At 52.5% G+C, this 26,215-nt stretch overlaps 3 protein-coding genes across 6 annotated transcripts; all 3 read right to left on the reverse strand.

Annotated features, from left to right (window-relative positions):
- Nucleotides 1–56: 56 nt before the first annotated feature.
- On the reverse strand, nucleotides 57–3,887 carry Syne4 (spectrin repeat containing nuclear envelope family member 4). 2 transcript variants are annotated; one of them, XM_048329711.1, is made up of 8 exons: nucleotides 3,468–3,887; nucleotides 3,192–3,330; nucleotides 2,449–2,592; nucleotides 2,071–2,265; nucleotides 1,744–1,992; nucleotides 967–1,044; nucleotides 391–449; nucleotides 57–302 (listed from the first exon to the last, which is right to left on the reverse strand). In XM_048329711.1, the coding sequence occupies exons 1-8, from the start codon at nucleotides 3,593–3,595 to the stop codon at nucleotides 131–133; spliced, it is 1,164 nt and encodes a 387-aa protein (XP_048185668.1). In that variant the 5' UTR covers nucleotides 3,596–3,887; the 3' UTR covers nucleotides 57–130. The 2 variants fall into 2 exon arrangements, with proteins under 2 accessions (XP_048185668.1, XP_048185667.1); XM_048329710.1 differs by having other exon boundaries at nucleotides 1,744–2,265.
- A 738-nt stretch (nucleotides 3,888–4,625) lies between these two features.
- Alkbh6 (alkB homolog 6) lies at nucleotides 4,626–9,498 on the reverse strand. 3 transcript variants are annotated; one of them, XM_048329747.1, is made up of 7 exons: nucleotides 9,420–9,498; nucleotides 8,778–8,835; nucleotides 8,426–8,494; nucleotides 7,083–7,143; nucleotides 6,616–6,767; nucleotides 6,348–6,464; nucleotides 4,626–4,928 (listed from the first exon to the last, which is right to left on the reverse strand). In XM_048329747.1, the coding sequence occupies exons 2-7, from the start codon at nucleotides 8,826–8,828 to the stop codon at nucleotides 4,659–4,661; spliced, it is 720 nt and encodes a 239-aa protein (XP_048185704.1). In that variant the 5' UTR covers nucleotides 8,829–8,835; nucleotides 9,420–9,498; the 3' UTR covers nucleotides 4,626–4,658. The 3 variants fall into 3 exon arrangements, with proteins under 3 accessions (XP_048185704.1, XP_048185701.1, XP_048185703.1); XM_048329744.1 differs by having other exon boundaries at nucleotides 9,251–9,492; XM_048329746.1 differs by having other exon boundaries at nucleotides 9,297–9,491.
- A 403-nt stretch (nucleotides 9,499–9,901) lies between these two features.
- On the reverse strand, nucleotides 9,902–24,990 carry Clip3 (CAP-Gly domain containing linker protein 3). The gene is made up of 14 exons (XM_048329708.1): nucleotides 24,844–24,990; nucleotides 24,354–24,533; nucleotides 19,282–19,421; nucleotides 19,104–19,197; nucleotides 18,799–18,960; nucleotides 17,678–17,796; nucleotides 16,792–17,028; nucleotides 15,471–15,606; nucleotides 15,222–15,350; nucleotides 13,293–13,436; nucleotides 13,084–13,207; nucleotides 12,838–12,902; nucleotides 12,017–12,089; nucleotides 9,902–11,462 (listed from the first exon to the last, which is right to left on the reverse strand). Exons 2-14 carry the CDS (start codon nucleotides 24,517–24,519, stop codon nucleotides 11,408–11,410), a joined length of 1,644 nt encoding a protein of 547 aa, XP_048185665.1. The 5' UTR covers nucleotides 24,520–24,533; nucleotides 24,844–24,990; the 3' UTR covers nucleotides 9,902–11,407.
- Between the last annotated feature and the right edge of the window lie 1,225 nt (nucleotides 24,991–26,215).

Here is a 26,215-nt window from a genome sequence, read left to right on the forward strand (position 1 = left end):
ATATGGTGCTGAGGAATCGAACCCAGGGCTTCATGTATGCAAGGTGAGCACTCTACCGCTAAGCCATATTCCCAGCCCTCCACACCCCTTTAGACAGTGACTGTTTATTCCCCATGTCCTGGCTAGGTGCTCAGACTGGGGGGAGACCATTGACGTAGCTAAGTACCAGGTAGGGGGTCCTGGCCAGTTGGGCATGAGAGCAGCAGAGTCCCCCAGACATGCGCAGAAGCACCATGGCACCCACCAGAAGGAAGAAGAGAAGGAGCAAGGTCAAAGGCCACCTGGAAGCAGGAACAAGGACCCTGAGAATGAAATGCACAATATCAGAGTGGACTACTGCCATGAGCCCTGTCCCTCCACCCACCCCTAGGTTCCTCTCAAACATCTTACCCAGGGTCCTCCTCCAGCATCACATCCTGCATGCTGGGCGGGGCTCGCCTCTTTCTGTCCTGAGGGAGGGCAGCCCACAGAGGAAGGGACAGATGGGACCCTTAGCATGCATTTGCCTAGTACTGCAGACCTACAAGGCTGGTCTTATTCCTCTTCTTTCCTGGAACCCCAGAACTCCACAGGGACTCAAACTTTCTCCAGGTGTGGATGACTACCTGCCCTCCACAACACTCAGCCCATCCCTCCCTTCAGTGGTTCAACTGGGTAGAGGGAGGGCAGTTGTCAGCCCCTCACTTTCAGACCTGCAGGCAAAGCCCAATCTCCTCTGCGCCACTTTCAGGATTGGACATGAAACCTAGCCTTAGCCAATGGGAGTTTTGGAGCTCTCTGACTGGTTCAAGTGGCAGCCCATGGACCCACACTAGGCAAGTAGACTCAACCTAGGGTTTAGCTGCGGCCAGCAGGTCTCAGGCCCTCTCCTCCTGGGTAAAACAATGCCATTTAGCTGAGCAGGATGCCACTTGGGGGATGAAGAGCCTAAGTGACATTAGAGGTCCCTGATAAAGACAAACTCACCTGAGACTTCTGGAGTAGAGAGTGTCTTTGATGACCTGCTAAGCACTTTCGGTGGCTGAGCCCCAGGGCTAGAATGTCCTGTGGGGGGAGGGAGAGAGAAGGGAATATGGCTTTTGCAACCTGGCAGGTGTTGGAAGTCAGGTGTCACAGGAATGACATCCTGGGGAACGTGCTGATCTCCACAGGACAGAGGGAGTGGCACAGAGCTGAAGAAACCAAGAAGAGAGAAATTATTTATTCATTTGCTCAACAAATACTTAATGAGTGTCTATTTCAGTTCTAGGAGCAGGGGATGGAGGCTGGCCAAATCCTGCCCTCCGCAGAGCTTATATTCTCACCAGAGGCCAAAAATCAACAGGCACATGGTAGCATCAAGGTCTGCTAAATGGCATCAGGAAAACCATAGGAAGATAAGGAGCACCAAGCTGAGAGTCAGGTGACTCTGAGATGACATCTGAGGAGAGATGGAATGAAGGGGAGCTGGGTGGGCACCTGGGGATCTCAGATTGGGGTAAAGTGGGAGTCTTTTGCAGAAATGTAGCAAGTGTGGCTGGATGAGAGGAGACAGGGCAAAGGTGTTGAATGGGAAAGAGGGAGTAAGGGAGATGGAGAGATTCATGGAGACACAGATATGAGACAGCTAGGAAATCACAAAGACACCAAGAATTAGACACCAGCACCTCCTCAAAAGGGAAGGACGCTTCAAGAAGACACACAGAATTTGCCCTGTGGGTGCCTATTTGAGTAGTGGAGCCCTTGAGGAGGGACTGATCTCACCTCAAGGCCTTGTCCGCTCCCCTGGGGACCCCTGTGGCCACAAAGCTCACAGGGAGCCCCTGGTGTCTGTGCTGTTTTTTGCCCTGAAGGCCCAAGGCCTCCAACATCTCCAGCTGGGTCCCATTCCAGTTCCATGGGAGTGGGGAGGTGACTGGGTGTCCAGGGCCCCCAGGCCCCACCGGGTGCTGGCTCATCTGAGTCACCCTCAACTTCCAAGTTGTGGTCCAGTGTGCAGGTTTTCTCAAATACCTGGATCAGAGGACAGATAGAAGTCATGGGAGCTGGGGCACTAGGGACTCGGCTGGGGCCCACCATGGCGGGCCATACCAGGCTATAGCTGATTAGCTGGGCTTGCAGCTGCCAGAGGCGTCGGAAGATGGTGTCACGGTGGGCAACTAGGGCCTTCAGGATCCGCTGCAGAGATGCCCAGGTCCTGGGCTCAGTCCTCTGGGCCAACCCCTCACCAAATGCCAGAAGTGCATCCACGCGCTCAGCCGCACCTCGGAGCTCTGCCTGTAGCTTCTGGAACAAATGGTTGGAGACCCTTAACATGCACTCCTAGAGACCCAGAGCCTAGAGTTACCACTCCCCCATCTCCTCTCCAGAAACCCGGAATATGGAATACACCCTCTTCCCATGTCAGGAATGCTACCCACTCCTGAGGCTCCAGCCCACCCTCCCGTGCCCTAGATTCCCATTGCCCACCTGCAGCTGGACCATCCTATTCTGGGCCAGTGTCCAAGGCCCAAGGCCCGGCTCCAGGTCCTGCAGACGGAGGCCCAGCCCCAACAGGCAAAGGTAGAGGCTGTCCTGCTCAGCTTCCAGTACCTCCAGACTAGAGATGGGGTGCTGGGAAACAAGAGTTTCAATTAGGACCAGTGAGGGGGAGGGGGAGGCAGAGTCTTTCACATGGGGTTAAGGGACTTCTAGTTCAAGGTTCAGGCCAGCTGGGGTGGCTGAGGTAGCTACTCTAGGAGGCAGAGATAGGATTGCCATTCCAGGCCAGCCCAGACAAAACATTAGCAATACCTCATCTCAACCACTTAGCCAGGCATGGTGGCACGGAGTTGTGATTTCAGCTATACAGAAGGCATAAGTAGGAAGATCAAGGTCTGCAGCCTGCCAAGGGTAGCTCAGGAATACCTAGCAAAGCTACTACAGCGCACGTGCGCACACGCACACACACACACAGAGTGTATGTAGCTTTTTAATCTTGGAGATTTGAGTATATGGAGGGACCTAGGGTATGGATGGTGGGGGAAGAAAATGAGGTAAATATTGAAATTCTGCACTGGATTGGTTAAGAAATCCTGGCAAAGAATCTGGCTCTTCCCACAGATAGCCCCTAGGGATCTTTCCCAACTTTCCACCTTATCCCCAGGTGAAGGCCAGTTCTGTGGACAGAAGGGAGGTGGGGCAGCACACAGGGTCTGGCCAGTTCAGCTCACCTCATGGTGTCTGTTCACAGCTGGGTCCTCAGGAGATGAGACTGTTGATGTTCTTGAGGGACTGGTGATGGGCTCCGTGCCCCTCTCCCCACCCTGGACATGGCCAGGGGCATCTGAAAACACCTGGGCTTGTGCTGGCCTAGAGGTTAGGGTTGACAGGACCCTGGATGAGCCACTGTGCCTCATTTTCCATCCTGTTTCACAGGCACAGTACCCCCTACCCTGAAGTGACCCCTGCCTCTGCCCCCACCTTAGGACCAAATCTCCAGCTCCCACCTGCTTGTCTCCTCTCCAGATGCAGGAAAGCTGGCACAACCACCAACATCAGGCTCCCTAGGGGCTCCGGGGGGATGGTTGAGGGGCTCTAAGAAGAGTCTACAGCCCTGAGGTGGACACAAGGCCATAACTGGGGGCTGGGGACAAGACAAGTTGTCCAAGCTGTTTGCAGGTCTCAGGAGGATTCACCCAGGCTCTGGGCAGCTGAGAGCTCAAGGCTGGGCCTGGCTCCACCCCTTCCTGGAAGGACGTGTATGCTGGTAATCTGATGCCCATTGGAGGTGACAGTGGGCCACTTAACTCCTTCCTCCCTAGCAGAACACTCCCATCTCAAGGAGTGTGTGACAGAAAACTCCCACCAAACCCTCCAGAGCCCTGGATCTGGGACTCTGGTGGCTCACACTTGTCATCCTAGCTACTCAAGAGGAGACTGAGATTGGAGGATTACGCTTCAAAGCCAGGCTGGTCAAGGGCTGGGAATATGGCCTAGTGGCAAGAGTGCTTGCCTCCTATACATGAAGCCCTGAGTTCGATTCCCCAGCACCATATACAGAAAATGGCCAAAAGTGGCGCAGTGGCTCAAGTGGTAGAGTGCTAGCCTTGAGTAAAAAGAAGCCAGGGACAGTGCTCAGGCCCTGAGTCCAAGGCCCAGGACTGGCAAAAAAAAAAAAAAAAAATCCAGGCTGGTCAGGAAAGTCTGTGGGACTCTTTTATTTTTTTGCCAGTCCTGGGCCTTGGACTCAGGGCCTGAACACTGTCCCTGGCTTCTTTTTGCTCAAGGCTAGCACTCTGTCACTTGAGCCACAGCGCCACTTCTGGCCATTTTCTGTATATGTGGTGCTGGGGAATCGAGCCCAGGGCTTCATGTATAGGACGCAAGCACTCTTGCCGCTAGGCCATATTCCCAGCCCCTAAATAAAATAATTTTAAAGACATTTTTTTAAAAAAGCCAGAAGTGGAACTAAGAGCACTCTCTTTGAGCTAAAACAGGGACAGACCTTAAGTTCTGGGTTCAAGCTCCAGTACCTCACACACACACACACACACACACACACACACCCCTGGATCCTGACCCCCTCCCCCTCAACCTACCCCCATCCATTTAAGGGCGCAAGTGCAATCATGCCTGCCTCCCTTAAAAAGAAGTCCCAAACCAAGGAAAGAACAATGTCGTGTTTATTGGGAGCGGGGTCACTTGCCGAGCAGGAGGCTGGCGCGCAGTACGCGCGGCACCCGGCGGATGGTAAGCGAGACCCGCGTGCCGCGCTCCAGGCGCGCTCCGGGCCGCGCGGATGGGCAGGCGGCGGCGTTAGGCGGCAGCGCGGCGGGGTCGGCGCCCAGCGCGTCGGCGCGGGCCGGGGCGATGCCGTGCAGGAGGCGAGCGTATGCGGGCCCCCGCAGCACCAGGAGGCTGCGCCGCTCCAGCAGCAGCGAGGTGGCGGGGCGCGGCGGGGGCCGAGGCTGCGGGCAGGACCGGGCACGCTGTGGGTATCTGGGGACAGGGGCCGTGGAGCCCTCCCAGGGGGTAACAGGGGCGGAGCTGCGTGCGTGCGGGGGACCAGGGCTCCCGGGGAAGTCCTGGGGACACCAGAGCAGAACCAAAGTCAGGACCCGGGGGTGGGACAGCGAGGAGGGGCCCCGAGGGAGGGTGGCACCCAGGGACATCGGGATGCCACGTGACATTACAGGCAGGTACCAGCAACAGGAGGCAAAGGGAAGACAGGGGAACATTGATCGTGTGTGAGTGTGTGTATGTGTATGTGTGTGTGTTTATGTGAACACCGGTGGGTGTCAGAAACTTGTTGCTTAGCCAGGTGCTGATGGCTCATGCCTGTAATCCTAAGCTACTGAAAAGGCTGAGAGCTGAGGATCACAGTTCTAAGCCAGCCCAAGCAGGACAGTCCATAAGCCTTTTTTTTTTAAATCTTTTTCTTTTTGGGGTGGGGGTGGGGTAGGGGGAGGCTGGTCATGGGACTTGAACTCAGGGCCTGCGAGCCGTCCAACCTCTTTTGTTCAAGGCTAGTGTTCTATCACTTTGAGTCACAGTGCCACTTCCAGTTTTCTGGTGGTTTGCTGGAATTAAGAGTCTCACAGACCTTGCTGCCCAGGCTGGCTTTGAACCATGATCTTCAGATCTCAGCCTCCTGAGCACCCAGGCTCACATTTGTCAGCCACCAGCACCCAGCCTGGGAGACTCCTATCTCCAACTAACCTATCAAAAATCTTGAAGTGGAACTGTGACTCAAGTGCTAGAGCACTACCCTTGAGCTTTAAAAGAAGAGCTTAGGGGGCTGGGAATATGACCTAGTGATAAAGTACTCGCCTCATATACATGAAGCCCTGGGTTCGATTCCTCAGCACCACATATATAAAAAAAAGCCGGAAGTGGCACTGTGGCTCAAGTGGTAGAGTGCTAGCCTTGAGCAAAAAGAAGCCAGGGACAGTGCTCAGGCCTTGAGTCCATGCCCCAGGACTGGCAACAAAAACAAAACAAATAAACAAAAGAAGAGCTTAGGTTCTGAGCTCAAACTCCAGGACTGGCACACAAAAAAAGAGAGAGAATCTATGTTGGGCTACTGGGAGCCCTGCATGGGGTATATATGAAACTCAGGCTATTCAAAAACTATGTGAGGTCAGAGGGTCTGTGGGATGTCAGGGCCTCTACACACAGGCAGAGTGCTGGGTAACTGAATACCCTAGCACGTATAATATCCTGTAAGTAGATGGGATGTCTGAGAGGAAGTGGGTATAGCTCTCAAGGGAACAGAGGAAGCGGTCTGAGTTTTTGGAATAACTTCAAAGGCAGTGTGACCAGGTCATCCTGGAGGATGGGGTACTGGGGTGCCCCTTGAGGGTTTAGGGAAGTGTTGCGGGCCCTACCTGCTCTATAGGGTCATCATCCTCTGGCTGCCGTGGCTCGTAGAAGTCCAGCATGGTGTGGGAGCCCAGGCTGATGGTGCTGACGGTCGGGTAGTAGAGTGGTCCATCCTCATGGGGCTGGGAAGGGGCACCAGGGCTGGGCAGGGCAGGAACCCAGCCCCCCACCCTCTAGATCCAAAGAGGGCTCCCAGGGGCTGGGGACACACCCACCTCAGTGCTCTGAAAGGGGGTCATGATCATAGGGGTCAGAGCAGGGGTGTGTGGTTACCATAATGCCTTCCCCAGGCAGATACTGGTTCACGAGGACATGGTTGGCTGGGAGGCCCCCAAAAAGGCCAAGGTCAGATACTTTGTCCACATAGCGCTGGAGCCATGGAGGTAGTTTCTCAGGGACCATCCCTCGAGGATGGGGAAGCCCACCTGTGAAATGCAATGGGGTCCTTAGGGCACCCGGGCACAAAGCCCTGACACCATATTAGGGATATTCCAGTGGGTAAAAACACCAGACCCCTAAGAACCCTCAAACCTTTGGAGATATTCACTGGGCCCCTCCAAGGTTTTCTGCCTTCTCCAGACCCCTGAGCCTTGTGAGATACTCCCGACTCCTTGGGACCTCCATGGATGCCCCCAGAACCCATCTGGCTTTTGGGACCCCCTGAATCCTTAAAAGAACCCCTCTTCAGCATCCTGAAACACATCCCAGTACCACTTATGCCTCCAGCCAGGGACACTCACCCCAATTCTGCAGCTTCCTCCCAGAGAGCTGGGTCCACTTTGGCTTTGGGGCATTGCAAACCTAGGAGACAGGGAAGGTTTCAAAGAGCAGCCCCTCTGGGATTCTCCATCCAGGCCACATAGGGGCCCTCACCTGGGGGGGGGGATAGGGATAGTGTGTCCCCGGGATGTCATTGTCAGCTTTCTGTCTGGGAAGGCCATTGGCTCCAAAGCCCTCTGTGACCACCAGCGTGTTCAATCTTGATCAGAATCTACTCAGAACTCAGGTGGGCCTAGGCTCTGAAGCCTAGAAAGCAGTCTGTACTCTCTTGATTTCAGGGTTACTGGGGGATAATCTCAGTTCTAGAACCCCCTTGTTCCTGTTGCCCTGAGAAGTGAGTATGCTAAGATGGGCTATCACAGTACAAGGAAAATATTTCAAAATCCTTCACTGCCAAGATCCCAAGGGTCTAGAATGGACTGTTTCAGTCCAAGAAACCTAATCTGTCTGTCTGTCTGTCTGTCTCTCAGAATGGTTATAGGGCTGGCCTGGGGTATTTCAGTCCAGGTATTCTAAAATATATACAATATTGAATCCCCCAATCCAAAGTTGTGGGCTGAGCTATCTCAGCACAAGATTGACTGTTCTGTAGCGAACCTGACCTTGGGGCTCAAAGTGAAGCAGGCAAACCTAGCACAGGGAAAATCTGTGCTTTGTAACTCAAGGTTCTGAGATGCAAAGGGCTATCCCAATATTGCAATTCTGGACTTTCTAAATTCTTCCTTTCCTAAACTTTAAGAACAGAATATGGACTGGCCATCTCAGTAACCTTGTTTCCAAGTCTGGGTCTATCTTAGTGCAGAAAAGTTTTCTCTGTAACACTGATTCCTGGGCTTTCTTGGCACAGTAAGCTTAACATTGAATCCTTCACTCTCCAATCTCAAGGATCTGAACTGGGCTATCTCAGCTTATAAGCTGATAAGGGATACCTCAACATAAGGAGTAAGAAGAGCTCTGTAACTCCCTTGTTCCCAAGGTTCTAGTCACATTGGACTGCACAAGGAATCTGTTATCAGTAACAGCCTCATTTTGGAGCTGAATTGGGCCATCTCAGTACAGGGAGTCTGAACTGCATACTAAACACCTCCTTTGTAAGAATCAGTTTGGTTTCACCTTCTTGCTGTTTGGCCCTAGAAGTTCCTAATTGTGTGTGTGTGTGTGTGTGTGTGTGTGTGTGTAAGAGAGAGAGAGAAAGAGAAAGAGAGGTGTCTCTCTGCAGCCCCTGGGGCTCTCATATAGGGACTTTTGTTGGAGAGAAATATGGGAAGAGGTGGGAAACAGTGGAGGGTAGTATTGGGGTCACCTGTCGAAGCAAATACTCCTCCTCTTCCTTGGAGATGAAGTCTGGGACATAGTAGATTACAGGTGGTGCCTATGGTGGAGAGAGTCTCCTGACAATGTGGTCCTCTGCCCCATACAGGGGGTCTTTCATCTCTGAGCACCCTCTCCCTCTGGAGATGGCCCCAGGCAGTCCAGATTCTGAAGTTGAGGGAATCATGGCCATTTTAAGGGTGGAGTTGGGGATGGGAATGGACTCCGAAGGTAAAAATGAATCTGGAGGAAGGAGGTTGTTCCAACCCAAGGATGCGGGAGTCAGCCTGGCCTCTCCCACCCCGCCCCCACCTCCCTCCTCTCTAGCCCCCAGTCCTGAGAACCTGTTCCACTCTGAATGGCTCCAGGGCCGGGACCCGGGCCTGCTCCTCCATGGCAGTCCTGTGGGGAGGAAGGACAGACCGCAGTCGCTAAACCTCCCATCTCGTGATCCACCCTTCTGATCCAATAAGGGCCAGGCTTCACCTCAGCTCTCCAAGGAGGCCCAGATCTCTAAAACCCAGCCTCTCAAAGGCCATGATCCCCCTCCCTCAAGGTCCCCCCTGGAAGCGAGTCCCAGAAGGCTCCTCCAAACCTGTGTTCACTCAGAGCCACCAAAGTACACATCTGCCCTCTCCAGCGCCTAGCCCGCCGCAGGGCGGCTTTCACGAAGTCTCCACATGCAAGCCCCCCCTCCCCCCTTAACTTGGGGACCCGCTCTCGACCTGCTGCCAAGTGCACGGCTCTCAGAGCCCCTCTCCGACCCTCCCCGACCTCGACTCTCTCCGTCTGATCACCTGCCGCAGCTAACCCCAGCCGGAGCCTCTCCTCGGATCCCCCCCCACTTAGGACCCCTCAGGCACCCGTCGGAGTCTTCCGGGATTCCACACCGAGCTCCCTCGGATGCAATTCTGTGCTTTCCCGTACGCCAAATCTCAGCCCTTTTGGACGCTCATCTCTGCCCTCGGTTACTCCCCCAAACTGACCGTCCGTCTCCCCTCCAATTTCCAGATTCAACACCCTTACTCCCACCTCGCCTCCACTACCAGGCACTTCCGCCCCATGCTACTGACGCAAGTGTGCACGAACCAATGAGAACTCTCCGAAGCTGTAAGGGCCCGCCTTCTGACCAACCCACGTTCTCACTGGGTATTGCCCCGCCCCCTTATTCCAGCTCAGCGATAAGCTGCGCCTCCCAGTCTCCCAGCCATTAGGGATCCACTAGGGGCGGGTCTTCGCTGGACACAAACCAATCAGGATTCTGGAGCCGAACCCGCTCCAGCACCAGCTTGGGCCCAGGTGGGAGGTGCAGCCCCAGAGACCGCAGGATGGAAGGGTACCCGGACAGAAAGATGGGCTTCCTGCATTCAGGCCATCCCACGACCATGGCCCATGGAGGTGAGATTGGAGAAGGCCTTCCTCTCCATCCTCTTCCAAAAAGGGTATAGGTTCAAGGTCAATCCAGCTCCAATGACCGGACAGTAAAAGGCCATAGAAACGTCTTTATTGAAGAGGGCAGGGGTCATGCTGAGTCTGGGGACATGCAGTGTAGGGGCAGTCGTGAGCTGTCATTGGTGGTTAGGGCCCTAGGTCCACCCTGGACCCGCGGGGCCTCAGGCTGTTGGTGTGGCCCAGGTGCTGTGAGGAGGTCCTTTGGGGCCAATGAGTTAGATTTAGTGTCTCAGACTTGGGTCCGGAAAGTAGACTGAAAATGGAGGCTCCAAGACTTGGGACTCCCCCAAGGAACTTAGGGCCCTCCACGTGTGAGAAATGGAGACTTTGGGATTTGGGGTTCTTGAGATCCATGGACTCAGGGTATTGAAGTCCTCTAGTTTGTACCAGGGGGTGAGAACTCGTGTTTGGGGTCTCCTGGTGCCTGTGAATAGGGCTTGAGGTGCCCCGGAAGACTGGAATGCATACCCTCACTGCAGCCGCCTCCATCCCAGGCACAAGGACCGCATGGTTCAGGTTACCTGAGGGGTTGGGGTTGGGATTTTAAATTGGGGATTTCCCTGGGGATTTGGGGGATTTCTATGATTGGGGGTGAGGGTCCTGGAATATGAAACTTGGTGTATTCTAGGAGCTGTAGGTCTTGAGGTCCAGGGGAAGTTGGGACATATGTACTCTGGAGTTCGGGATCTCCAGAGTCCCAGAAGGGGGTCTTCAAATTTTAGGGTTCCCCCAAAGGGGAAAGTCATTAAAAAATAGAAATTTCTGGGAGCCTGGCCAGCACAGAGGCCATGGGCCATGTAAGTGGGCTTCATACAAGGCACTGGGGGTTTCTTGAGGGCATACAGGGTAGGAAGACGTGGGGGTCCTGTAATTAGCACTTCCAGGACTCTTTTGGTGCCTGTAAATTGGGGATAACAGGGCTGGTTAAAGTGGGTCTTTTCTTGAGGGATAGGAATGGGGGGGGGTCTTTGTTAATGGAGAGAGTCTCTGGTAGGAGGACTGGAAAGCAAAGGCTTTGGGGTGACCATGGGGTCATGACATCTTGAGGGGATTGATGTTAAGTTGGGATAGTGACATGATCAATTACTCTGGAGGTGTGGCCTGTGTTCATTTCAAGGGGAACAGAGGCAGGGATTCTTTGTTAATGGAGGATTTCTGATCCACTGAATGACTCAAGAAGGTCCTGTTGTGAAACATTATGTGAACAGGGTCACCCTCACTTGGGGTAGAATGGGAATCTGTTAATCGGGGGGAGTGGGGGAGGAGAGGAGTTCTGCTCAGAAAGGCTGGGGACAGGGACTAACCTGAAGGTGCTACTCAGGGAATTTCTGTCTGAGTGACATGGGTCAGTATTGGGGAGTTATAATGGGGGACCTGTTAATAATAGGACCTCAGAGGGCTGGCTAATGGGGTCTCTATTTTGGATGTGTTAATGGGGATATCTATCTCAGGGTGGCTGGGGGTGGGGGCTCCTGGTGTCAGGAAACACTAGAGGAGACTCTGTCATTAGGAACCAGGGCCTCTAAGACTGCATCTCCGCCCGCAGCATCCAAGGAAACCAGCAGCAGAAGAGCAACCTGAGGAGGAGAAAGGGTCACACTAGTAAGGGGGTTCAGGGTCAGCTTCCCTGTCACCACCCTCTCATGTCTGGGATTCTGCTTCTGGCTGTACACTATCTGCACCCTCTGAATGTTGGAGTCATCAGAAGTCAGCATTGGGTCTGACACTTGTTTCCGGATGTGCTCAACCTGCCATGTCTTTTCTGTGTGTGTGTGTGTGTGTGTGTGTGTGTGTGTGTGACAGAGACAGAGAGACAGAGAGAGCGCGCTGGTACTAGGGCTTGAACTCAAGGCCTAGGCTTTGTGACTAAGTTGTTGTTTTTTTCCCCTCAAGACTGTCACTCTATGACTTGAGCCACAGGACTTTCCTGCCTGGACTAGCTTTGAACCAGCATCTTTAGATCCCAGCCTCGTGAGTAGTTAGGATTACAGGTGTGAGCCACCAATGCTCAGTGTAGCCACGACTTTTCTTAGCTTCTAGTTTCACCTCCAGCTAGAGCTTTCATCCCTGTATCCAGTGGCCTTGGCCTTGCCTTTCCCTGATATCCCAGGGGACAGGGGTCACCACACACCTGGAGATAGAATTCTCTGATGCAATGTCCTTTGGGGTCCGGACCGTTGTGAAGGTGCGTTTGGGCTGCGTCACTGAAGAGGAGAGGAAGGCAGGATCTTAGGTGAGGGAATAATAGATCCACCTGTGTTATCTACACCCACCTGGACACCTTGTTCACTAATAACTTTCCATGTCTCCAGGACGTACCTAGATCCCTTGTCATTCCCAATACCCACCTGGACCTCTTGTCAGTAATATTCATGGTGTCTCTCAATACGTATCTACCTCTGTTCTCAGGGGTCACTCAATGTCCATCCCCAATATCTACTCAGAGCCTTATTTTATTTTTTGTGCCAGTCCTGGGGCTTCAACTCAGGGCCTGGGTGGTGACCTTGAGCTTTTTTGCTCAAGGCTAGCACTCTACCACTTGAGCCACAGTTCTACTTGTGGCTTCTGGGGTAGTTAATTGAAGATAAGAGTGTCAGACTTTCCTGCCCACCTTGCTTTGAACTGCTATCCTTAGATCTCAGCCTCTTGAGTAGCTAGGATGACAGGTATAAGTCCCGGCACCTGGCTTTCAGAACCTTCATTGTTTGGAATTCAAGGTGTCATGCGTGCTTGGTTTGTGCTCTACCACTAAGCCACATGCCAATCCCCAGGCCCTTGCTGTAATATCCCTTCACTGAAAGCACCTTTCCTCTTTAGGACCCTAGCTCAGTTTCCTGGGCCCATGTCCCCAGTTATATATCAGAAACTGTATCACCTGCACATACTGGAACGCCCACAGCCCTTCCCTCATCTTGCCCTATGCTCCTCCCCACATCCCAGTCCCCAACTCACTTGTTACTTGATGCACTTTTTTGGCCCCAGTACTGTCCCCAGGGGGATCAGTGGATCCACCAATCCTGGGGAGACACAGGGAGAAGACAGAGTCACAAGAGGCCAAAGTCTGCTGGGAGCTGGGTCCCCCAGAGAGCCTGGAGCAAAGAGCTAGGATAGGGGAAGGAGGGCAGCCACAGTGATCAATCATTCTAGGGAGGGTAGACCCAGTTGCTTCTTGAGTCAAAGGTCACAATTTGGGCTCACCTCTGGATACGAGATGCTGGTGCAAAGACGCCATGCCGCGGGGGACAGGTGAAGTACCGGACGCCAAAGACAGAACCATCATGCTTGCCGGTGGGCTGATCCAGCTCGATGCCATACCAGTACCCTGAAACAGCCATGGGGGGGAGGGAGGAGGCATGTCAGAATGCCTCCAGAGCCTGCCTGCCGCAGCCCAGAGTCCTCAGCCTCACCTGGGGCAAAGTCTGTCTTCCCATAGAAACGCACTGTCCCCTGCTTCTGGCCTGCCACGAGGACTTGGTCTCCAACTTCAGCCTTGGCGCCGTCTCGCTGCTGTAGGCTGCCCAGAGATGGGGATGACGGGGACTTCTTCTTCCCTGGGGGTAGATGGTAAGGGGATGGGACCCCAGATGCTAGTGTTGGGGGGGGTCCCGTACCATCCAAAAAGACCCAAGATAGACACTTCGTCCTGGCTCCAGTCAGTTCTTCTCCAGAACTGGGGCAGGAGGTGATTGTTGACGTTAAAGGAGAAACCACCCCAGATGCCAGAGAACAAGGGCAAGGCTTCAGGTCTGAGGATAAATGGAGTCACAGAACCTGGAGAACCCCAACATTCTTTCTTATAGCTGAGGACATTTAAGCCCAAAGAGGCACAAGTCAGGAAACCAGAAATTGTCCTTTCATATTTATTTTGTTTACAGTACTGGGGATTGAACTCAGGACCTAGAAATTACTCTTAAAATAAAGAGGAGAGACAGGCAATGGTGGGCTTATGCCTGTAATTCTAGCTACTCAGGAGGTTGAGATCTGAGGACTGTGGTTCAAAGCCAGCTCACGAAGGAAAGTCTGTGAGACTCTTACCTTTAGTTAACAAGCAAAAAGCCAAAAATGGAACTGTAGCTCAAGTGGTAGAGCACTAGCCTTGGGCAAACAAGTTAAGGGACAGTGCCTAGAGACTGAGTACAAGCTCCAGGACAACACAATACAAAGGGTGTTAGGCATCTGACTCCAGACTATGTCTTGCCATCAATGCTATGTCTCACCTAGCACATACAAAGCCTTCAGTCCATCTGTACCACTGCTAAACAAACAAAATTAAAGGGAGGAAGTGGCACTGTGGCCACTTCAGAGCACTAGCCTTGAGCAAAGAGCTCAGGGACAACACCCAGGCCCTGAGGTGAAGCCTCACAACCGACAACAATAACAACAACCAGACTAAAATGAAAAGGACCAGATTCAGTAGCAACACCTCTTTAAACCCAGCACTCAGGAGGCTAAGGCAGGAAGATCATGATTGTAGGCGTTCAAGATCAGCCTAGGAGAAGTGGTGCTGTGGCTTAAAGTGGAAGAGAACTAACTAGCATTGAGCAAAACAGGGCTTGGGACCTGGGCCCCAATGGCTCACACCTGTAGTCCTAGCTACTCAAGAAGTTGAGAGCTGGGGCTGGGAACATGATCTAGTGGTAGCGTGCTTGCCTCATACGTGAAGCCCTGGGTTCAATTCCTCAGCACCATATACAAAGAAAAAGCCAGGGGGCTGGGGATATGGCCTAGTGGCAAGAGTGCCTGCCTCATATACATGAGGCCCTGGGTTCGATTCCCTAGCACCACATATACAGAAAATGGCCAGAAGTGGCGCTGTGGCTCAAGTGGCAGAGTGCTAGCCTTGAGCAAAAAGAAGCCAGGGACAGTGCTCAGGCCCTGAGTCCAAGCCCCAGGACTGGCCAAAAAAAAAAAAAAGCCAGAAGTGGCACTGTGGCTCAAGTTGTAGAGTGAGTAGGACAGCTCCCAGGACCCAAGTTCAAGGCCCATGAGTAGAAAGAAGAAAAAAAAGAAGAAAAAAGGGGGATTTGAGGTCTGAGAGTAAATCAGGTCCCAACACAGGAACCCTTGGCAAGAGGAACAGATTCTTTCTACTAGCAGATTCTTCTCTAAAATTAGGCCCTGAGGGAAAACTAAGTCACCATAGATAGGAAAAGTATAGGTCCTTCCAAGAACTAAGTAGGGTCAGCCTTGAGCTAAAGGAGAAACTGAGTGATTGAAGTCAAAACTCAGAGCTCATCTTCTAAAACTAAGGTTTAGGTCCAAGGGAGTGACAGAAACTGAGAGTCCTACACAAAGTCCTAAAAAAAAAGTCTTTTTCCACCCCCAGGGCCCCAGACCTTTGTGTTCCCTTCGGCCTTTGCCAGTGACACGCGAGAAGTCCATGCGGGGAGTCCGAGGTGTGGAGGTAACAGATGATGGAGGTGCATCCACTGCCTTGGAGATCTTGGACACAGAGGCAAAGAGACCTGGAGGAAACGGAATCTGGGCTGGGTGTCATCCAAGCCTCTGCTCACCCCCTCAACCCCACCCCCATTGCCCACACAGCACCCCCTCTCCCCACCCAGCCAGCCACATGTTGTACTGACCCTGCTTGGGAGGGCAGATGAAGTACCGGACGCCCCCAACACTGCCATCGTTCTTGCCCTCTGGTTCGTCCAGCTCCACGCCCACCCACTGGCCGCTGGCAAACTCCGTGGTGCCACAGAACCGTAGTGTACCGGTCTGGGGAGATAAGGAGAAGTCCTGATTGGAGAAGGGTGCTGGGCCACTGGCACACAGGAAGCAGAAGACTCACCAGCACTAGACCTTGTGCTTTTTTTTTTTTTTTTTTTTTTTTGGTTGTGGGGCCTAAACTCAGGGCCTGGGCGCTGTCCCTGAGCTCTTCAGCTCAAGGCTGGTGCTATACCACTTGAGCCACAGAGCCAGTTTTCTGGTGGTTAATTGGAGATAAGAGTCTCAAGAACTTTCCTACCCAGGCTGGCTTTGAACCGCAATCCTCAGATCTCAGCCTCCTAAGTAGCTAAGCCTGAGCTATTGGCGCCCAGTGGATTTCACACACACACACACACACACACACACACACACACACACACACACACACACACGCATACTGGAATAACTGGGGCTTGAATACAGGTGCTCTACCAGTTGAACCATGCCTTCAGCCCCTTGTGTTGGTTATTTTCAGGGCAATGTCTTGCTTTAGGTTCAGCCTGCCTGGATTGCAATCCTTCTACTACTGTGCTTTCCCACATCTCTGAGGTTGACAGGTGCATGACACCTCACCCAGCCCCTGTTAAGATGGGAGTCTCAAAACCTTTTCATGTCCAGACTGGCCTCAAACCAGGTGCTGGGGAGGGAACCTGAGCCTTGTGCATGCTAGGCAAGTGCTCTAGCACTGAGTTACACCCTCAGTCCTTAATTCTTTGTAAATGAGATGGACTAGCTGGAGTTGGGGGTGCAGCCCTAGTGGGGCTCTTTGAGATCAGAAATGGGTCTGATACAGCCCTGTGTTCTTAAGAATAGTCTAGACCTAGTGGGGAGCTTGAAGGACATCAGGCAAATAAATGATAGCAGGTAGGCCATTACAGTTACTCCCCCTCCAGAGACCCTTTCTCTTCCTAAGCCACTTCTCATCTTCAGGGGTGCTCTCCATCACACCCCCAGGAGACTCAAAATCCTGACCACTCTGAGTGCCGAGATAGAGACTGATTGGTAAGCACAAGGCAGGGAGAAACTATGGGTTAGCAGATTAGCCTGCAGTATTTCAACCATGATTGCCTGGGCTGTTATTGTTAGGGATAGCTTTCTTGGAGGTACAAAGGAAGCATGAATGGCTAGAAGGCAAAGACAGCCCAGTTCCCAGGAATGACAGAGCCATTCTTCCCACACCCCAAGGTCCCTGACCTTCTGGCCATCTAGCAGTACGCGGTCTCCCAGGCGCAGGCCCAATGCGCTGAGCATGAGATTGCCTGGAACATTGTCGTAGTTGGGTAGCGTGACCTTGGGGAGGGCACAAGACAGTGGCACAGCCTCCTCCAGCAGCGTTCGCAGCTCCTTGGCCACCAGCGCAGCTTCTGCTTTGTCAAGGGACATGTCCATGGGGTCTGGGACCACTTCAGCAGGCACCTGTCCCTTTCGATTCTGTAGATCAATGGGAAGACAGCAGACAGGGATTCAGTAGTACAGGACACGCCCCTATAGAGGTCCCGCCCCATCGTCTTCTGTCTAAGGGAAGCAGGGGCAGCAACTAGATTATATCCCAGGCCTACATGAGAGTTCACCACACACGTCCCCCGAGATATAGCCACCCCAGAAGTTGAAGTCACTGGCACTGGGGATGGGACCTGGTAATGGAAAAATCAGAGTCAAAGATCTGAATGCTCATCAGGGACTCAATTCTGTCAGTCACTGAAGGCCTAACTTTGCTTTCCTGATGGTCTCCAAACACTCACTGTACACAGCCACCAGGGTCAGCCAGGACGAAAAGATACTCCTTGCTGGGTGATCCTGGGAAAATCCTTTAATCTTTCTGCTGCCCTTTCTCTATTGCACACTGGGCTTATAATAGATTTCACCTGACACAGAACTGATGCTAAGTAAATATCAGCTATTAGTTGTTGGATGTGCATATGGGATGTGACATTTCAGGAGTTGAGAAATGCTAGTGGTCCTTGTCCTCTCCTCTGCAAAGGCTAGCTGGAGGGAAGTGGAGTCTGGGATGAGGGGTGTTGAGAAGGGGAGAGGGAGGAGGAGGAAGATAACAAATGGGGTTGGAGCTGGGTGACTGTACCCTCAGTGCTGGGTTGGCACCGTGCTCCAACAAGCATTTGGCGGCACCCAGACACAGGTTGGAGGCAGCAATGTGCAGGGCTGAGCCATGGTTGAAGTCACTGCACGTAGAGTTCACCACTGGGGAGGACAAAAGGGGAAGAAAGTTTCAGGGTGCCACTGCTGCAGAGTCCCGCCCCCTACCGCTAGACCACAGCCCTCAAGTCTAAACCACGCCCTTCTTCCCAACCCCACATCTAGGCCACACCCCTTCCCTGCCCCAGTCCCTGGCCACACCCATTTGTCCCCACCCAGGCTTCTAGACCACACCCGTTCACACTAATCATCTACAGAGTAGGCCCCGCAGAAGCCTCTCATTCCAAGACCACACCCCGTCACCGCCCCTCATCTCTAGACCACACCTCATCTCACTCTCATCTCTAGACCACGCCCCTCATCAACCTCATCTCTAGACCACGCCCCCTCACCCCACTCTCATCTCTAGACCACACCCCCTTGTCCCACTCTCTAGACCAAACCCCCTAATCGCTCTTATCTCTAGGGCACATCTCCTCATCCCTCTCCATCTCTAGACCACGCCCCCTCAGCACCCCTCATCTCTAGGCCATGCCCCCTAATCGCCCTCATCTCTAGACCACGCCTCCTCGCCCCACTCTCATCTGTGACCATGGGCCCTCATCTCTAGACCACGCCCTCACATCACACTCTCATCTCTAGACCACACCTGCCACCGCCTCTCATCGCTAGACCACGCCTCCTCATACCACTCTCATCTCTAGACCACGCCCCATCACCTCCACTCTCATCTCTAGACCACGCCCCCACCCCCCACTCTATATTAACCACGCCCCTATACGCCTGTCATCTCTAGACCACGCCCCTTCACCCTCCCTAATCCCAGGACGCGAGGACTCTGTCTAGGCACTGGAGGACTGCCATGCACCTCACAGGCCTCCAGAACCCGCTGGTTCTCCCTGTAGTTCTCCTATGTGATCCCTCCCCCTCCCAGCCAGGCTTCTGTCCTCACACTTTCCTCATCATCCTTACCCCGATCTCTAGATCCCTTAGATCTCCATCTTGCTCACTGAGGTCCTCAGCCCCCCTCCTTCCAACTCTGCTCACCCCGGGGCCTAGCGCCCTTCAGCAGCACGCGGACGAGGTCCGGGACGTCGAAATAGGCGGCGTAGTGAAGCGCGTTCATGTTGGTCCAGCGGCTTCGCAGGGTCACATCGGCGCCCAGGGCCAGCAGCTGCTGCGAGAGGCGCACAGCCGCCTGGGGGTCCCCTGCACAATAGCTGGGGTCAGCTTGGAAGCTGTGCCAAACATGGGGAGGGATGGGGACTAGATGGGGGTCCTAGGGCCCGAGTTCTGGGTGATTTTGAGGGTGTCAGGGCGGGAAGCCTAGGCTGAGGGGCTGGGGCCCTCACCAACTCCATGGGCCCCAGCTTTGCATGCATAATGGAGCAATGTCATGTCTGTGAGCCCATCGCGATCATTCACATGGCAGCCTCGACGCAGGATCTGGAAGTACAGGGAAAAGGGGAGGGTTACCCAAACGAGTGGGAACCATGGTCCCCTCCATCCTTGGTCCCCTTGTATTCCTACCTCATTGCCAATGACATCTATCTTGTGCTGGACTTGGGGTACCCACTGGCGAACGATGGCAAACAGTTCTGGGATAGTTGTCTGTGGGTCAAACAGAATCTCCTGGCACGCAGGGTCATTGGGATCGAAGAAGGTGAAGGCTAAGGTGGTGAGAGGTCCAAGGTCATTCCAGGCAAGCTTGACCTCTGCCCCCTACTCCTTCCCAATCCAGCCTGAGAGGGGGCAAACTCTAGGTTTTTGCCCTTAAGAGCCTCTAATGCAAAGTTTTAAGCAGGCAGCACAAGGGCAGTAGTCCAATCGTAGACATTTTCTATGTGGCCAGCCAGAGGGTTCTTTCTTTCTTCCTTCCTTTCGTTCTTTCTCTTTCTTTCTTCCCTTTCCTTTCTTCCCTTCCTTCCTTCCTTCCTTCCTTCCTTCCTTCCTTCCTTCCTTCTTTCGTTGGTTGTGGGACTTCAACTCGGCCTGGGCACTGTCCCTGAGCTCTTTCTCTCAAGCCTAGCACTCTGAATTTGAACCACAGCTCCACTTCTAGTTTCCTGATGGTTAATTAGAAATAAGTCTTATGGAGTTTCTTGCCAAGGCTAGCTTCAAACTGTAATCCTCAGATCTCAACCTTCTGAGTAGCTAGAATTACAAGTATGAGTAACCAAGGCCCAGTTTAGAGATTTTTTTTTGGGGGGGGTGGGAGGGGGTTGGTCATGGGGCTTGAACTCAGGGCCTAGGCTCTGTCCCTAAACTCTTTTTCTCAAGGTTCTACCACTTTGTGCTACAGCTCCACTTCCAGTTTTTGAGTGGTTCACTGGAGACAAGAGTCTCGTGGAGACTTTTCTGCTCAGGCTGGCTTTGAACCATAATCCTCAGATCTCAACCTTCTGAGTAGCCAGGATTAAAATGTGAGGCACCAATGCCTCTTTTTGTGTGTGTGTGTGTGTGTAACTTTTTTAAAATAAAGAAGCCAAAAGTCCTGTTCTTTTAATACTGTGCAAATCATCCTATGAATAAGCAGGATCTAACCTGCAGTCAGCCAGGCTGGTGCCAGTTGCACTTTATCTCCCCCCAACTAGATTCTGATGAGAACTGCTCTCTGTGGCAAAGACAGCACCCAGCAGGGGCCTGGCATGTGGTAGGAACTCAGTAGTGTGCTGAGTGAATGAACAATCAGATCACACTCAGCCTAGGGAAACACCACGCACAAGATGAATCTGAATCGGCTCACATGCTCCTTTTCAACCCTCATTTACTCCCAGCCTTTCTTGGCTCAGAATGGTCTCCTGGTTCCCATCCCACTCAGTGTACCACCTAAAGTCCTCCCCACTGAAAACAGAGCCAGGCATAATCTGGCCCCCTTGCTTTTCTGTCCTTTCCCTAACACTGGCCTACTTTCTATCCTTTCAATGGGCCAGTCAACTTCCAGTCCCCTTTGTACTTGCTGTTTTCTCTCCTGGATAGTCTTCCCTCAGATCTGCCACAGTCTTGGCTCAAATGTCACCTCCTCAGCCCCTCTGCCCTTCATCTGTTACCTAATTGTGTGTGTGTGTGTGTGTGTGTGTGTGTGTGTGTGTGTGTGTGTGTGTGTTGATACTGGAGTTTGAACTCAGGGACTGGAATTTGCAAGTCAACTGCTCTACCACACAAGTCATGCCTCCAGCCCATTTTGCTTTAGTTTATGTTTAAAAACAGTCTTTTTTTTTTTTTTTTTTCCAGTCCTGGCCTTGGACTCAGGGCCTGAGCACTGTCCCTGGCTTCTTTTTGCTCAAGGCCAGCACTCTGCCACTTGAGCCACAGCGCCACTTCTGGCCATTTTTTATATATGTGGTGCTGGGGAATCAAACCCAGGGCTTCATGCATACGAGGCAAGCACTCTTGCCACTAGGCCATATTCCCAGCCCCTTAAAAACAGTCTTGCATGGTGGCTGGGGATATGGCCTAGTGGCAAGAGTGCTTGCCTCTTATACAGGAAGCCCTGGGTTCAATTCCCCAGCACCACATATACAGAAAATGGCCAGAAGTGGCGCTGTGGCTCAAGTAGCCTTGAGCAAAAAGAAGCTAGGGACAGTGCTCAGGCCCCAAGTCCAAGGTCCAGGACTGGCCAAAAAAAAAACAGTCTTGCATGTTGCCGGGGATGGCCTCAGACTGTGAGCCTCCAATCTCTGCCTCCAGTATAGCTGGGATTACAGGTACACTGGGACCTTCTGCTGAATTGAATGTACAAATTGAACAAACACAGTTTCCTCTTGGAGTCTACCTCCGCTTTTGTTCTGGTTTAGACTACATTTCGAGATTCCTTCATACTCTGTGGCCAAACCCTCCTGTACTAGAAGCAATATTCCTTAGGGGAGGAGGAGCTGTCTAAGCCTCATGATTCCTCACTGAGTCACAGGCTCCAGCTACAACTAGCTTTATTTACAAAGACTTTCCACTTTTCAAGTTGGATACCTCCTATATCCTGGGCCCCAAAGTAACTGTCACTTTTCTCTCTCTTCTTTTTTGCCAGTCCTGGGGCTTGAACTCAGGGCCTGGGCACTGTCCCTGAGACTCTCTGTGCTCAAGGCTAGCACTCTGCCACTTGAGCCACAGCACCACTTTTACTTTTTTTCAGAGTAGTTTACTAGAGTTAAGAGTTTCCCAGACTTTCCTGGCTGGGCTGGCTTTGAACTGTGATCCTTATAGCTCAGCCTCCTGAGTAGCTAGGATTATAGGTGTGAGCCACCAGTGCCCAGCGACTGTCACTTTTTTTTTTTTTTATCAGATTGAAATGAACTTGTCTCTCTAACCTAGGTCAAATGGTATGACCACAGACGCTATGTCTCCTGCCCCATTCAGCAATGCCTCTAACCCTACCGCTTGTATTCTGGACCTCCCAGCTGCAGAATTCCCAGCCAGCAATTTCTTAAAAACCTCCCTTCTGAATCCAGTCCTGGCTGCATTCCATCTCTCTACCCAGGAGCCAGAGGGAGCTTTTAAAATTATAAATCAAACATGCCACTCTTATGCTTTTAAATCTCCACACACACACACTCATAGCTCTCCCCTGTCACTTCTAGAATAAATGTATTCAAAGTCTTCAATGTGGCCTTGAACTCTGTTCCCTTAGTGCGGCTCCATGCACTTCCTGCTCCAACCTCAGTTCTGCCTCAGGCCCTTCGTACTTGCTAGTCCTGGAACTCTCTTTCTCCAGCTGTTCTGACTTTTTCCCTCATGTTTTAGGTTTCAGCCTAAGTGCTGAGTCCTATCCCTACTTAGTGTCAAGCAGGAAGGACTCCAGTTATTATCTATTATAGTTCTACCTTTTGTTTCTTTCATAATACTCCCTCTAATCTGAACTCATCTTAATTGTGGGCATGTGTCTGTCTGTGCCAGTACTGGGACTTAAATTCAAGGGCCTTGCATTCCTGCTTGGATTTTTCCACCCAAGGCTGGCATTCTAACATTTGAGCCACTCCTCTCCAATGCATCTTGTTTTTTATTGATTATTTGGAGATAAGAGCCTTTCTCAGGCTGGGTGCTGGTAGCTCATGCCTGTCATTCTAGCTTCTCAGGAGGCTGAGATCTGAGGATTGCGTTTGAAGCCAGCCTGGGCAGGAAAGGCTGTGAGAGTCTGTCTCCAATTAATCACCAGAAAACCAGCTCAAAGTGGTAGAGCACTAGCACACAAAAAAAAAAATATATATATATACATATATGAGGGGCTGGGAATATGGCCTAGTGGGAAAAGTGCTCACCTCGTTTACAAGAAGCCCTGGGTTTGATCCCTCAGCACCACATATATAGAAAAAGCTGGAAGTGGCGCTGTGGCTCAAGTGGCAGAGTGCTAGCCTTGAGCAAAAAGAAACTAGGGACAGTGCTCAGGGCCATGAGTTTAATCAAGCCCCAGGACTGGCAAAAAAAAACCCCCAAAAACCTCAGGAACTGTGCTCAAGCCCTGAGTTCAAGGCCCACAACCAACAAAAGAAAAAATAGATCTCTCAGATTTGTCTGCCTAGGCTGGCTTCGAATTGGTATCTCTGCTTCCTGAGTAGCTAGGATGACAGGTGTGAGCTGCCGGTACCCAGTTTCATCTGATTTATTGTTCATCTGTTCGGTTTTCCTCTCCTGAGTGCACAAATCACGCTAGAATTGCTCACTGTTCATTCCTCATCACCCAGCAGGGAGCTTGTCATCGGGTATTAGCACTTGATAAATGATGAGACACTTTCAGTTTCTCTGACATTCCATTCTCAGCTCCTTCGACCCACTCTCCCAGATCAGACCCTTTACTGCTGTGGTGACCCTTCCTGGGTCCCCCTTATTCCAATCCTTCCCTTAACTTGCCCTCAGGTCTCTTCCTTCCAGATGTAATCTCCCAGGGGCACCACATCTGCCACCACTTTGTTCTTGCAAACACAATTCTCATCATGTCCTGTAATTACACATTTGTCTGTTATACTTATACTTAAATGCATGGCAGTTATTGAGGCTGGTGAGTCCCCTCAAAGAAAAAACACTGAGCCTGTCTTGCTCTGTGTGGTGGCCTCAGTTCCCAGCACACAGCTAGGTCCACAGTGGCTTGCAAGAAGTGTTGGTTGGGTGCCAGGCGCTGGTGGCTCCGTATCTGCAATCCTAGCTACTTAAGAGGATGAGCTTTGAGGATCATGGTTCAAAGCTATCCTGGCAGGAAAATCTATAAGACTCTTATCTCCAATTAACCAGTAAAGAGGTAGATGTGGAGCTGTGGCTCAAGTGGCAGCAGCTTTGAGTAAAAAAGCTAAGGGACAGCACTCAGGCCCTGAATTCAAGCTCTAATACCAACACACACACACACACACACACACACACACACACACACACACACAGAAATGTTAGTTGAGTGACTAAATGATTGAATGATGTGCCGTGAATCAAAGGTTAGAATTATTCCAATTCCATTTTCTGATAGGTGAATGAAATTAATGAAAGGGGAGGGGCACAGTCTAAAGAGCTCTGCAGCTAAGACTCCCTTCAACGCTGCCCCCCACCCCATCACCAGCAGCAGAGCTGGGGCCAGGAGCACCCAAAGGCTCCAGGCCAGGCTCCAGAATGGGAAGAGTAGTTACCGTAGTCCTTAGGTAGGGGGGCAGGTGCCGAGGGGTGTACCACAGGCTTCTGGCGGCGCTCCTGGGTGGGGCTGGGGGCTTCGGGGATAGGCTCGTCCTCTTCCTCGTCCTCTTCCTCCTCCCCTCGGGGTGGAGGGCCCATTGGGGCAGGATCTGTCTTAGTCATGGTCCTAGGTGGCCCTGGAAGGTGGGGGCAAGTGCACAGTTGGGGGGTGGGTGGGATGGCCTGCAAGCAAATCCTGGAGGCAGATGTCAGCTGGAGGGGGTGCAGGATCCGAGCCCCTCACAGCTCTGGGGTCCCCAGCAGGACCACACCACCCTCACTCCGGATCATGGGGCTCCTGCCGCCCCCTCCCCCAGGGCCAGCCCCCATTCTCGGAGGGGAGTCGGGCCTCCCTCTGGGCCGCCCCCCTCCCGAGGTTTGTTTATCTCGGGATGCAGGATGCTTCGCCCCTCCCCTTCTCCAGGGCCGGCCGGGCTCCCAGCTCACCTGGCCCGGACCCGCCGAGGACTTTCAGGCTGAGGATGGAAGAGACCCGCGGGCGTCGATGGGGTGTCGGTGTCTGGGGACGCGACGGCGGCTGAGGCGAGGGAGACAGAGAGAAGGGGGACGAGGCCCAGACGCAGCCGAAGGCGAAGACCGGGATGGGGGAGGAGGGAGGGCGCACGCACTGCGCACGCGCGGCCGTGCCAGGCGCAGGGGTGGGGGGAGAGGGGCGGGCGCTCCAGACCTGAGAGGGAAGGAGGGAGGGAGGCAGAGAAGGAGGGAAGGATGGAGGAATGGAAGGGAAGAAAGAATGGAAGGGAAGGAAAGGAAAGGAAAGGAGAGGAAGGAAGGAAGGAAGGAAGGAAGGAAGGAAGGAAGGAAGGAAGGAAGGAAGGAAGGAAGGAAGGAAGAAAGGAAGGAAGGAAGGAAGGAAGGAAGGAAGGGCCAGCCATTGCAGGAAGGACTTGAGAGCCCATGCTGAGCTGCTCTCCCCCACCCTCCACCCCCAGGCCTGCAAAGCATTACCAGTGAGAACAGTGGAATGACAACAGTGGTCTTTGAACACTGGCTGGACACCCCCTTTTCTCTTAATATTTGTCCTATACTTGGTGTGCCACTGCAGTGGTTTTGTCTCCTCATCATCCTACCCCTTGCCATCATCATCCGTTGATCACCCAGGGTTATGATGCTCACACAGCGGGAATAGCAAGTAGGTGGTAAAGCTAGAACCTTGAAATCTGGTAATCTGTTGAGTATGGTTTTGCTTGTGCCAGCACTGGAGCTTGAACTCAGGGCCTGGGTGCTATCCTTTAACTTTTTATTTATTTATTTTTTGCCAGTCCTGGGGCTTGAATTCAGGGCCTGAGCACTGTCCCTGGCTTCTTTTTGCTCAAGGCTAGCACTCTGCCACTTGAGCCACAGCACCACTTCTGGCCATTTTCTGTATATGTAGTGCTGGGGAATTGAACCCAGGGCTTGATGTTTATGAGGCAAACACTCTGGCCACTAGGCCATATCCCCAGCCCCTAATTTTTTTTTCTTAAGGCTAGCACTCTACCACTGAGCCATGGTTCCAAGTTCCTTTTTTTGGTGGTTTAATGGAGATAAGCATCTCAGACTTTTCTGCCCAAGCTGGCTTTGAATCATGATCCTCAGATCTCAGCCTTCTGAGTAGCTTGGATTACAGGCATGAACCACTAGCACCTAGCTGGCTTAACTTTTTTTTTTTTTTTCTGGTCTTGGGGCTTGAACTCAAGGCTTGGGCACTGTCCCTGAGCCTCTTTGTTCTTAAGGCTAGCACTCTACCTCTTGAGCCACAGTGCCACTTTCAGCTTTTTCTGAGTAGTTTATTGGAGAGAAGAGTCTCCCATACTTT

Source organism: Perognathus longimembris, chromosome 20 (assembly GCF_023159225.1).
Source record: "Perognathus longimembris pacificus isolate PPM17 chromosome 20, ASM2315922v1, whole genome shotgun sequence".
NCBI classification, from domain to species: Eukaryota; Metazoa; Chordata; class Mammalia; order Rodentia; family Heteromyidae; genus Perognathus; species Perognathus longimembris.